Raw genomic sequence first — 13,327 nt, 5'->3', positions numbered from 1 at the left:
GGTCTCATGGTATTTGGAAAAGCCCTGCTCTTCTTGAATAACACGGGATGAGCAACTGGCATGAGTCCCTGGGTGCCTGATTGCTTTTAGGAATATGTTCAAGCAACAGCTGCAAGACATCAGCTTTGCGTTGGCAAGCTATTTGTACTCCTTTATTCAAAGAATAAGCCATATTTGGAAACAAACTGTCTGATAACAAGCGTACTGAATAAAACTGGTGTGGCAGGAAGTCTGCTAAATACTTCCTCTTTGTTTTCCTTTATATGCAACCAAGCACTTAGAGTTTAAACTTTATAGTAGTAAACGTAAAAAAAAAAAAAAATAGACAGCATCTGTAACATATTAACTGTTTATAACCTTGAGAGGGAGAATCACACATCCTGTGACGTTTACAACAAGCTCTGAAACATAGTATAAAGTTTTATTTATCACAAAACGACTATAAAACACTGAAGTCTATGTTTGCACAATAATACAGTGCATACTGAGTAATAAATGGGAACAGTAAAAAATCCCTCTGGGTATGGCAGAGTTAAATCTATTTTTCAGTCATTAAAGGAAAAAGAAGAAGAAGACAAACAACAAGCATGTAACCCACTGTCCATCCCGTGCTTCTCCAAGTTGAGCTGAAACTATTTAATTTCAGTGAGGCAGCCAGAAATGATTAAAAACTTATTTTGAAGCTGCAACAATTCCTCTGTAATTTTGCTTTCTGTGGTATTTATGACTCAAACGGACATGAAAAAAAACAACAACATATCCTTAGCAAAAAACAAAACAATGAAATAACGGATGATCCTGAGAGAAGCAGGAGGTGCAGCAACATCGCTGTTGTCTGGGCTAAAAGAAAATAAAAGGAAAATACGTTTTATTGAAAACAGACAAAACAAGCACAACAGACACGAGAAGCAAACGCCAAAGCATAGCGTGAGAAATTAGGAGGTCCCTGGCATAACCGACAGCACTCCACTGACGTGTTTCATATCCTCGTATCCACCAAAACACATGGACACAAGTGTGAGTAGCCCAGCTTTCAAAGTGATGACGTAATCACACCCTTGCAAGACTCAGTTCAACATAAAGTCAAGCAGGCCTGTTTCAGACATCTCACCTCCAGACTATAAAACCCAGGTCAGCAGTCAAGGAACCAGACCCAACCCCAAACACCTGGGTCTGCTTCCGGCCAGGTACTCCTCTCCTGCCTCGCTTACAGGACATGCGGGCAGTCGCACCCAATTGGGATCTGATCAGTGCAACGTCAGATATGTCCTTAACCAGAGCAACCAGGCGAGCCTTGCCAGAAATAGTGGTGGTGATGAACCAGTGGCAAAGGGGGCAGGGGCTGGAAATTTGAGTAGTGTGTGTCTGAATAACTTGTGTTGTGCGTGCTTGTGGATCTCCTTTGTACCACGGGGAGGAGGGGTGGAGAAAACCGGCTGTTGCTTTAAACAAGAATGTGTTCATTTTAAGGCGGCGGGGTGGGGGGTGAGGGGGCTTTTGCCCTGACGAAAAACTGCTTGAGCATTTTTTCATTATTTGAAAGCACCAAAGGAGGGGAAGAGTGAGAGAGGTGCGGCGGAGAGAGACGGCCTCTTAGAGCTGTGAGGCAGAAGTGATGGATTCAGCCCACGGAAAAGTGACAGTCTTTTCCTAAACGGCCACGGGCAGTGCACATCCTGCCCTGGACTCTCACCGTTTGGCAGGAAACTAAACCTCCTACAGCCATCTAAAGGTACCCATTGTCTTTTCTCTGTCAGCAAACTTCTGAAGAGGACTTCTGATCAGTTTAATATTTGCCAAAGAGCTTCTGGGAGGCTGGGCTATTTGTTGACAGTCTTTTAATAACAAAAGTTCTCCGGTGTTGGAATGGACTGAGGTGATAATAGCTGAGTGGCCGGACGAGGAGGAGAGAGAAGAAAAAGAGCAGAAGATATTTGAGTGAAACTTTCTGACTTAGGATTCATTTCTACCAAGAGAATCTTCAAAGAGCTCTGGCAGAAGGGAAAAGCAACCGAGAGCCTCCTCATCACTGTGCAGTTATCTTGTAAGCATTTAATACTCTTGCTTTATTTATATGTTTCTCATTCTGTTGCTTTATTTTAACACTGAAAGAGAATGCGAGGAAAGGATAATCTTCTCGCATGAAAGCAATGCGCCCTCATGATCCCTTATCTTGCGTCGCTGTATGAGCTCACAGTTTGGCTCAAAAGCTGCTGAACTTCACACAGCGAGTTTAAGTCATCTCAGATTCACCAGTGGTAGCGCAGCATCTGCTATCTGACTCACTGCTTGGTGCCAGAGGCTTTAATCCAGTCAACAGTGAGTAACTTGAATGATGCTGGTGAATACTCCACTGTCTAACCAAGAACAGGGTTGACAGAGATGTTCTCTCTGGAATACTGTATTTTTGCAAGACAAGCTTGTCAAGAAATAACTTTAAACGCAAGCGGATTTTTAAATCAAAGTCTCAGAAAAAGAAAAAAAAAATTAAAAACACAGGAGGAAAAAAAGATAACGGTCCTATGGCAAGCTTACAGCCACTTCAGGATGTTCCCCTGGAGGCAAAAAGGATAGAGAAGTAGGCAGCTGAATCCCCTCTTTGTTTCTGTTGCCAGAGCAGTGTTTGGATAAAGGCTTTGAGATACAATGGCGGAACTTATCGAAACTGTTCCCAAAGGCCCCCCCGCTCTATGATTAGACCCAAGGTACAGATGACTCCATTCAGACAGGAGAGAGAAACGGGCTGAACGGTCCTCCAGTAATTACATGCTTAAGGGAAGAATGATTACAGTCAAGGTGAAGTAATACCGTGGATTACTAAAACCAATTTAAGTTGGACTCTGATCCAACAAATATTGGGTGTCACGCAGGAGACCGTTCTCTGCAGAGCTGGCACTAATTTGTACTTGCAGCACAAAGCTCCCCCGAATAAGTGCAGTGTCCTCATCCTTTCAGCTCCAGACAAATGAGGTGCTGCGTGACCGTGTTGTCGGGTGACGGTGATGCGATTACGGAGCAGTCACACGGAAAGTAGGACACCGGGAACGAACCGCGTCAGTAGACATGTCTTGTAGGTATGGTACGGATTGGGGACGTGGTAGTTCTCCATGCAGAGGGTCTGTCTGCTACCGCCACTGACTCTCCGTATGAGCATGGCAGCTCACTCTAATGAGGTGATGAAGAATGTGAGGAATGCCATGTTCGGGCTGAAATGAGAGGGACTGGGGTGAGAGATATGAGGCAGCCCGAGCAGAGCTGCCCACCTTCTAATTAATATGTGCTGAGCATGACCAAAAAGGCCTGAGCCGAGGGCTGATCAGAGAAGCAGTGACCCCCCCACCCCCCCCACCCCTGCATCAGCCCCCTCTAAAAATCCAGCACGAGAAGTGGTGTAAACACGGACTTTTCACCTGAAGACAGTTTAACCAAAGCATTTTGGTGCGAAGCAGACTTCGAGAATCTGCCGGGGTAATTCTGCTGGGGGCCCTCCAATAAGGAGCTGTTCATTGCGCATCGGCCACTCGTCTTTGTGCCTTGAGCAGATCAGACGTGTTTGACACTTCAGCGCCGGATAATTGCTGCAGTCGCTGTCTGGTCAATAGCAGCTTGTTTCGCCAGCCCGATTCCAGGACAATAAAAGGCCACAGGTTGTTAACAGCAAACAAGGAGGTGTAGGCTTTCTGTTGTACCATCTGGGAGACTGCGGACAGGTTAATAACAGGCTGTCTCCATCGGGACAGATGGGACTCTCTCCTTCCTCGGAGTTGTTTTTTCGAAAACACAGCAGACATGCACATGCCACATATACTTACAAACACATATTTCGGGACAAGCTGCAAACATTTTCCCCCGGCATCTTTGAAGTGCAGCGAAGCCCGGAGCAGGAGATTCCACGTTAACAATGTCTAAAATGGGACTCCTCGGCAGGGGGAAAATTACATGGCATTACTCAGAGACAAGCTCGTGTTCCAGGGGAGAAACCACAAGAGCCACTGGCCAAGTACACACATCAACACGTTACAAGGAACAAGCTATGAGGTACTCCATTATCCTGGTGGGGGATTATTTGTAAGCTATTATTACTGATTTTGTTAGCAAATCCTGTATGACGCGCAACTATTTCAGGGATAACTACAGCTATAACCGTGGCTACAATTGCTGTGCCAATCAGTATTTGCAAGGATTATGTCACTGAGTGTGGGCTTCCTCAGCAGTCCAGGAAATCTGCCGTTTAATAACATGGTGCTGGAAGATTGCATGATGCAAAACTTGAAATGGACGTATGCTTTTTTTTCTCTTGATTTATTCAGAACAGTTGCATCACATTTAAAGAGTCTATGTACAGTACTGATGACAAGCAGTCCCACTTATCTCCTGTATTTTAAGATTTTCTAGGAACGTTTAACAATGATTTTGATAAAAAGCAGACTCTATGTCACAAGCCTCTTTTGGGAGGTTTTGATTACCTGGAGTGCGTCAGCACATGCATTAGGCTGTGGAGTGCCTCAGGGCTCAATTTTAGGCCCCATGCTTCTTACATTACATTTGATACCGCTGGGATTGATTATCAGAAAACACAAAGTTTAATTATTTAATTTGCTACTAAATTAAAGAGCTATTTCCTGACATGAGCTAATAGTTGTGCTTTAATTAAGTCACTACAAAGCTGTTCTAAAGACATAACTTAAATAAAAGCAATAAGCTCCTGTATTTAAGTATCTAACAGTATGTTGTTGCCATGGGCCCCTAGCCTTTTTAATTATCCAACAGCCAGTAACTTTAGTCTTATGTTGATACAGATTTTAAGCTTCCTACTTAAATTTCCTCTGTTGTTAAGACAGGCTTCTTTGAGCTGAAGGTGATATTTAGGACGAGGGCTTACGTACTACAACTGGACTTTTAGAAAGTGATACACATCTTTATTTTATCATTCTTAGATTACTGCAACTCTTTGGATATTGACGTGACTCAGTCTTTACTTTAATCTACAAGCCTACCAGCTTTATACATTATACATTAGACCAGATACTTTTTTGATAGTTTCTAGGTCTAGGCCAAAAATCAAAGGGGAAGAGGGTGTTTTTTGGTCGCGGCCTCGAAGCTGTGGAAAAGTCCACCATCTCAAGTCAGGTCTACCGAGGGCTAGGAACTTAAAGATGTCTTAAAACCACATGTGTATACAAACATTTTAGTCTGATTGAATATGATATGCAGTCTTTTGACTGATTTGATTATTCCTTATTACTGTTATCGTGTTTTCAAATGTTAGATCCTTTTATTGTACTAGATTTCCTCATAAATTGACTGTGTTGAACTAACAATGAAACTGTTCTTGCTTTTAAAAGTGCCTTATAAATGAATAAATTAAATTAAAGAAGGTTTTAGACACTAAGCAAATACTTCAAACATGAGGACTGATTGTACCAAGGGTCATGGTCTTGACAAATGCCCCGTTTCTCCTCTCCATGTCTCCAGTTTCTTCTGCTGGCTTCAAGCCCGCACCTTACACAAGACTAAAACATTTCTGAGTTTCTTACCCCAATTTGTGCCCCATATTATTTATCTCTAAAAAAGATATTTGGTGTGAAAGGTGCGAGAACCCTTCTGCAGTGACTATAAGGCTATTTATAATGCACTATCACTGAATCCTTTCTTTGTGACTCTGGAGGTGTACGGCACAGAAAAGTACCATATTCCAACATGCTGCAGTTTTCACCCAGGTTCCTTCAGAAGTTCCCTGACTCAATTGTTACAGTGGTCTGTGGCCTTTTTTCTTGTCTATGAAGGCTATGTGATCATGAAAACCTGCAACAACTGGCTTTAATAAAAATAATAATTGGTAATAATCTGTTTGAGGCCCAACAGTCAGATAATTTAATCTGTCAGAAGGTCGTTAACAAGAAAAATATGTCTCAAAAAAGGCTAAAATCCAAAGGGTAATACTTAAAATTTAATCAGCTACTTAGTCCGGTACAAATTATGTTATACAACAATTTCATTGATATTACATAATGGGAATGATCTTTGCGTGCTAGCATGCAATGCATTTTCTTTTGGATGAGGCTGCAGAGCTAAATGATGCAATACAATCAATATTTAAAACAGTCTGTGGAATTGCATCATCCACCAGTGCCTCAGCTTTTCCATAAGCAAAGGTCTCCAGGCCTGCAAACAAGTAAGAGTGTTTGTGTGTAAAGGACAGACTGTGGCAGTTGCTCAAAAGGAACCAGAGCCACGACCAAGCAAAACACTCTCCTAACAACAATGTATCTGATTAAAAGAGATCCGCACATTGTTAGATGGAGGAAATATTATTCTTGGCTATCAAGCAGCAGGTGTTCCTTTTGATTGCAGATGTCCTATTCAAACATGTCAGGCTCAAAAGTAAATATTTTCAATAAATCAATTTTTTTCTTCTTGTACTGCTGAGAACAGAGCAAGGACCATAAAATTTCTGTCTTGTACAACATGTATTCCCCACATGATTATTATGACATGGAAAGTCAAAGCAGCCACTGTTGTGCTCAGTGGGACATGTGAACAATTTCCTCTCAGATATTTCTGCTTTTTGGTTGGCCAAATCTTTAAAGTGCTGAAAGCCGCTGAGGTTTAGTTGTTCATGCACAGCGCTTCTGTGTTTGGATGTTCATCATCCTCAAAAAATCCTGATAAAAAAAATAACATCTGTTTTCAAAAAGCAGTTACAATCTATCTAATCTATCTTGATCTAATTTCAAACAAGTATGGGCCGGCATGATATTCTCACAGCCTGGAAGAAATACCAGTTCCATGACAACAGTATTTAGAAAATAATAAGCCGTATGACATGATGTAATTGTTTTGATAGAAATCAGAAAAGCAAGAATAATTCTAACTGCTGCTAAAGTAACATAACATACTCATTACTTCAGTCATATCAATGCTTTAGATAGCATTGATTTATTCTGAGTTTTGTTTTGATATCTAGACTAACAAAAGTAACATTCAGAGATAAAGGGGTATTACCTACTCAATGTATTGGTAGTTTTAAAGTAGATGTGCTTATTGTGCAGAATAATTTACCTTCTTCTCATTCTGCGTATACACAAGTATAACATCAAGCTGATATTATTGGTTAATTAGCCACGCTAGCTGCTCTGGTAGCTAGCCTGAAGTTTACTGCTTAACAGACATACTGTATGTAGCTTTCTAGTTGTAGTTTTAAAGGTATGGTGCTCAATTGATTTCTCAACGATCCATGTTTTTAAATAACAAAGATAATTCCAAGAGCCAAATTTGTATATCAGGGAGCAAGGGAAAAGTGTAGCAGCTTTTCTTTAACTAGCTGATTAGCGGTGGGGATGGACCACATGTGTTACTTACAGGTAGAGTGGACGATTTTTCTGGAAATGTAGGTAAGAAACTCCCAAGTCCCTTTTTAAATAACTGATCTCCTGCTCCTTATGGGGATCAGGTAAAATAATCTCCCAAACACACTGTGGTCTTATTTCTGTCTTCTGATGCCTTCCTCTTCTTTGGAATGACAGCTTAGTTCTTGTGACTCTCAGTCTCAGCCGTACTTAAAGTAGAGCAGTGGAGCTACAATGAATGACTGAAACCGAAGCAAACTAGATACATAAACACTAGAAGTGTGCATGCGCAGCGAGAGGAAACTAGCCAAGAACGAGCACGCACATTGGCATTACATGAGCACGTCAAAATGATATCCGATAGATAAGGTTAATTCCCCCCGCAACATGAAGCCAAAAGACGATTGTCCACTAGACCTTTAATGCTGCATATACCTGCAGAAAGCTCCGTACTCTGGCGCTCCCTTCATCATCTCATGGATAAGGTTTTTAAACCACAGGCGCTGTATGAAGGACAATTTCAGCACTTTTGAAATATAACTTTTTTAAACCTTGATACTGCTCATTGGCTCATGCCTAGTGTCAAAATAAAGGTTTCAAACCTTTATTTTGTTTCAAACTAACTTTTCTAATTACAAAATCTGTTTTCTTGTAAATGGTCTTCAGGTTTTGGTGAGCTGGACAATAACACATGGAGCCCCCTTCAATGGTCCTGCTGGGGTTCCTTCTGGTTTTTGGACTAAGTTGTAGCATCCACCAGACACAGGCAAGTCTGTCGGACAGTAGCCAAGGCAAGCATAAGACCCACGAATTTGGGAGCAGCGAAGATGATTTGGAAGGGGAGTTTTTGTATGCTGGAAGACGCAAACGCGCTCCAGCCGAACAGCCACAGGACAAGTGCTCCTACACTTTTATCGTGCCTCAACAAAAGGTGACCGGAGCCATCTGTGTGAACTCCAAGGAACCCGAGGCTATGCTGGAGAATCGGGTCCACAAGCAAGAGTTAGAGCTGCTAAATGTGGAGCTGCAGAAACAGAAGAGGCAGATCGAAACTCTACAGCAATTGGTGGAGGTGGATGGAGGCATCGTCAATGAGGTCAAGCTTCTAAGAAAGGAGAGTAGAAATATGAACTCCAGAGTCACTCAGCTGTACATGCAGCTCCTCCATGAGATCATCAGGAAGAGAGACAATGCTCTAGAGTTAGCCCAAATGGAGAACAGGATCCTGAACCAAACCTCAGAGATGCAGCAACTCACCAGTCGATACAAAGATCTTGAGCATAAATACCAGCACTTGGCTTCCCTGGCCGCAAACCAGTCGGCTCTAATTGTCATGCTGGAGGGGCAGTGCCAGAGCCGACCCCCTCCCCGTTACGTCCCTGCCTCTCAGCCACGGCCTCAGCCTCCTCCACCACCATCGCCGCCTCTCAACAAGCCTTACCAGCCACCTCCCCTTCCACGTATAAACAACCCGATAAGCAACGAGATCCAGAGTGACCAAAAGTCTCTCCCGCCCCTTCCAACCATGCCCGTCGGTACACACAGCCCTTCTACCACTGACAAACCATCTGGTGAGTAGAATAAAGTCCTACTAAAAAATGTCTTGGATATGTTCGCTTACTGTTTCTATCTGCTAAACACTTATTTAAAGCTCGAGCTTTTATATCTGAGCTGCCTTATCACCATTCAGGAGACAACATTACTTACCCATTTTTTCTGTAAGAGCAATTCAAAAATGTCTCACGCGAGGGCTGGGTGTCAGAACACAGACAAAACTCTTGTCCGTCTTTTTCAGATCTGTATCTGCCAATTGCCATAATTAAATCCCCAAAAAAGGTATACAAGCAGGAAACATATGTGTATCAGCATCAATTGCTGGCACAAAGTCAAATGGCTTTAAAAAACAAACATGTGAAGGGTGTTTTGCATGGCCTATTACTTTCTCTTTTCGTTCGTAAACTTGGCTTTGTTGGAAAACTAAGAGGGGAAAAAAAAATGCACGCACAATTTCCTTAACGACTTCTGGGTGTTTTTCTGTTGACATTTTACACTAATGCTTACCATGAGAATAGCAGCCTTTGAATTGGCTGTTTTGAAAGCAGACAAGTCGTTTCTTGCCCAGCACCATGGTGCTAACGCCAGAAAAACTTATGCTAACCCTGAACACAAACAGAGAGCTGCATGCCAAGCAGGAATACACAATACAGCACGGAAGAGAAAGACAAAAACAGGGGAAACAAAGCAGCAATACAGCAAAGTAAAAGGGGGCGGCGTAGGTACAGAGATACACGGAGTAAGTGATGTAATTTGTTCCTACTTGCACCAGGCAAGAATCAGTCATATGTTCCACCAAAGGAGCAGACTTTATCAGGCAGAACAGAGCAGGCCAAGACAGGGCAACTCTCTGGGTTGTATCTGTTCACAGACATTCCTGAGAAAAGATGGGTGGCTGAGCACAGGCCAAGAAGATTATCCTCCAGAGACATTTTATCAACCAAAAACAATCTTTAATGCAATCACAGGTGCAAAAAGAGGGGTTTACCCCCAATTTAAAACTCTGTATTGCTGTTTCATCTTACTGCTAAAACCCTCTCAACCCCTTTTTTGTGACCCCCCCCCCCTCCCCGCACTTAAGCCATGTCAAATTCCTCTAACTGTATTTAAATGCTCAGCAAACCGTGCCAGTTGGCAAACCGCACATGCGCGATATCTGGAAAATATAAACACTTTTAAAACAAATTGTTGCCTGGGAGCCATTTGCCATTTGGGGTTTTCTACATCTCCCATTAGAGATGACTAAAAACATTACGCTGGCACCCACATGAGCAGATTTCGGTAATTTTGCTAAGGCAATAAGTCTTCATTATTGCACCAAAACATGTTATGGCTACCATAACTATTGTCTCTAATTTCCGAAGGCTTTTTTTGGCAAATAAACAGAGCATGAAATGCAGACTTATCAATCTTAAGTTCGACCCAAACGCTGAGTTTTATACACTAAAAAGGGCACCTACACTGAAAATGATCTAAATATAAACACAATAAGTGAACATTAGTAAAATAACAACACTTGACTGTAAATCACTGCTGTGTATGATGTAAATTTGCTGTTATCGTTTCATAATTTATTCAGTAGTCAGGACTCCCTTTGCCCTTTTGTCGGTGTTTCTTTTGGCTGTGCCGTTCAGCAGCCATTTCCTCTATGAGAGAAGCAGCCAAAGTCAATTTTACTGTTATAACAAAAGCCCTTGTTGAAAAATGGGATTCCCTGTGCAGACGAGCAATACCCTTTGTGTCATTGTAACTTTTTCCCCCTAATCTTCTGACGTGCTGTTGCAAGTGATGGAGTTTTACATTGTCCTGATGTGTTCTTTAAACCTGTCTGGTAAGGTCCATTTAAGGACTGTCTGCAGGCGCTGGAAGATGGCCGCACTTCCAGCGGCATGTACCTGGTGAAGCCGGAAAATGCCAACCGCCTCATGCAGGTGTGGTGTGATCAGAGACACGACCCAGGCGGCTGGACGGTCATCCAAAGAAGGGTGGACGGCTCCGTCAACTTTTTCCGGAACTGGGAGACGTACAAGGTGCGGTAACTTCACACCGAATCAAGGCGCTTATAGTACGGAGGCAAGCTGGAGGCTTATGAAAGGTGCTTTGACACCGACCAGATGTTTACAAGTTCAACTCATGAATAGATTATTGTTGCGCTTTTAAAGCGTTGAACGTTGTCAGATCCTTGGGCGCTCATTAAATATGAGGTCTCTTGTGAAATGAGATCACAGCAAAATAGAAACATGGCATATTTTGAATGTAGAAAATGAAACGTTGCATTATCTTATTATTAATGGCAATTTGCCTGGAAAAATAATCTGATTTCCTGGGTTTTGCATTGAGTTTGGGTTATGACAACAATTCACAAGAGCCTTGATAACAACTTTGTTTGGTGCAGCTAAAAGGCATTTACATTTTAAACAAAGTTTTGTAGATTTGTTCATTAAGAGGAATGCCTCCCTGGTTCAAGGCATTGCAAACCAACTTACAGTAAAAGGGTAGCCAGATCAAAAGAGTTAGAAACCCTTCATAATGTTGAGTTTCTCACTCTCCGTAGGGGATCCTGCTGTGTTTCAATAACAAAATAACAGTGGAAACTTGGATAGCTGATACAGACTATAAACTGGACTCAAAGGCTCCATTTATAATAACGTTCCCTGACGACAAACAATAGAGCCGAAAGCCAAAACGAACCCCAATGCATGAACAGCTGACCCGAAGCATCCCCGTAGACATCGAAACAGTCTTCAGAAAGGGTTTCCTAATCGCTCTGACTACAATTTCTTGCGGTTCTTCTTCACAGCAAGGTTTTGGCAACATTGACGGAGAGTACTGGCTCGGTCTGGAAAACATCTACTGGCTGACAAACCAAGGAACCTACAAGCTTCTCATCACGCTGGAGGACTGGTCTGGGAGGAAGGTGTTTGCAGAATACGCCAGCTTCAGGGTGGAGCCTGAAGCTGATTATTACAGACTGAGAGTGGGCCGGTATCACGGCAACGCTGGCGACTCTCTCACCTGGCACAACGGCAAACAGTTCACGACGTTAGACAGAGACCACGACGCATATACAGGTAGAAAGTTCAACTTTTAACAAGATCACAATGAATCTTTTCTTGCAGTTGTAAATGTTTTTTTTTTTTTAAACTACTGTTTTCTAATTTATCTTTTAGGAAATTGCGCTCACTATCAGAAGGGAGGGTGGTGGTACAACTCTTGCGCACATTCCAATTTGAATGGAGTTTGGTACAGAGGAGGACACTACCGCAGCCGCTACCAAGATGGAGTCTACTGGGCAGAGTTCAGGGGAGGAGCCTATTCTCTAAAGAAAGTGATCATGATGATCCGCCCTAACCCCAACACCTTCCACTGATGAGCGTGGGGATTTGCGTGGAACCGCATGTTTCTGACAAAAACTCTTGGCCTCATTTCCAACAGATCACAAACAAAATCATGATCCTGAAAGTGCAATATAAAAACATCAGGGTGATACTGTTCTCTAACAATTTAATAATATTTTATTAATACAGTTTTGTAGCAGTTTTTCTTTTTTTTTTTTGGTTTATTTTGCTCTTTTCAGTACAGGACATGCAAACAGTACTTATTGCTCAGGAGTTATTTTAACTACACTTTGGCAAACAGGGGACGTCGGTGACGTCGGCTTTATTTGGATGAAGTAGCTCTGCATTATAAACCCTACAGTATATCTATGTAGTACGTACCAACCCAACACGGTTGACACAGGAAATGTATCCAGTGATTGTTCTGTAATTTCATACTAAAAATATATATTTTGTTTCAAACTGCGTAGTTTTCAACAACACTAAAAACGGCTAAAGATTTTATCTGGTGGCACGTTTTTTCACCGTGCACACTACGAAACATTGGTGACATGTTTTGAAGAAAGCCACCAAGAGTAATGCAAACATGCAAACTTTTTCTCAATTGTATTTCTTTTCAATAAAAAAAACAATCGACTTCTTGAAAAGCTTAATCGTGAATTTTTTTGGAAAATACTTTGAAATTCTTAATTGCTTAAGCAGGTATCTTAGGTTGCTTGTAAAATTCCAGCACTATATTTACTGTATAAATGTGTTGCTTTTTGATGCCAATAAATCCAACACAATGTGTTTGTACATAGGATAATTGTAATATAATGTAAATGTTATTTCATAATTAAGTTGCAATAAAAAAATGTACAGGTCTTGTGTTTATCCTCATTTGTAAAAACAGCAGCATAAGAAAATGTAAGATACTAACTAGAATTTAAGCATTTTCCAGTATAGCCAGTTTCCTGACAGAAATCCTGTTGCTACCCTGATATCCACCTCCTGAATTTGTTTGAAGTTGAAGCTTATGAAACCAGCAAAACTAATGATTCTAAAGGAATATTTTAAGTCACATCACGGAGGAGTATCTTTTCTCCT

General features: G+C 41.8%; 1 protein-coding gene and 1 long non-coding RNA gene across 3 annotated transcripts; one reads left to right on the top strand and one right to left on the bottom strand.

The window, feature by feature from the left end:
* Positions 1-407: 407 nt before the first annotated feature.
* Positions 408-1,217, bottom strand: LOC118564720. The gene is made up of 2 exons (XR_004932005.1): positions 1,112-1,217; positions 408-840 (listed from the first exon to the last, which is right to left on the bottom strand). It is a non-coding gene; the product is annotated as an uncharacterized LOC118564720 (long non-coding RNA).
* Positions 1,218-1,511: 294 nt separating this feature from the next.
* On the top strand, positions 1,512-13,104 carry angptl2b (angiopoietin-like 2b). Of its 2 annotated transcripts, none has more exons than XM_012866317.3 (5): positions 1,512-1,732; positions 8,016-8,920; positions 10,740-10,933; positions 11,704-11,974; positions 12,074-13,104. In XM_012866317.3, exons 2-5 carry the CDS (start codon positions 8,041-8,043, stop codon positions 12,271-12,273), a joined length of 1,545 nt encoding a protein of 514 aa, XP_012721771.2. In that variant the 5' UTR covers positions 1,512-1,732; positions 8,016-8,040; the 3' UTR covers positions 12,274-13,104. The 2 variants fall into 2 exon arrangements, with proteins under 2 accessions (XP_012721771.2, XP_012721770.2); XM_012866316.3 differs by having other exon boundaries at positions 1,513-2,044.
* Positions 13,105-13,327: the final 223 nt, after the last annotated feature.

Source organism: Fundulus heteroclitus, chromosome 12 (genome assembly GCF_011125445.2).
Source record: "Fundulus heteroclitus isolate FHET01 chromosome 12, MU-UCD_Fhet_4.1, whole genome shotgun sequence".
Taxonomy (NCBI): Eukaryota; Metazoa; Chordata; class Actinopteri; order Cyprinodontiformes; family Fundulidae; genus Fundulus; species Fundulus heteroclitus.
The sequence above is the reverse complement of the archived record's forward strand: the minus strand, read 5'-3'. Positions and strand labels throughout refer to the sequence as shown.

Bases quoted from the DNA above. Each gene is read 5' to 3' on its own strand.
- angptl2b (XM_012866317.3), top strand. From the start codon at position 8,041: ATGGAGCCCCCTTCAATGGTCCTGCTGGGGTTCCTTCTGGTTTTTGGA. The intron at 8,921-10,739 runs GTGAGTAGAATA...CTGTCTGGTAAG, and splicing joins TACCACTGACAAACCATCTG to GTCCATTTAAGGACTGTCTG. The intron at 11,975-12,073 runs GTAGAAAGTTCA...TTTATCTTTTAG, and splicing joins AGACCACGACGCATATACAG to GAAATTGCGCTCACTATCAG.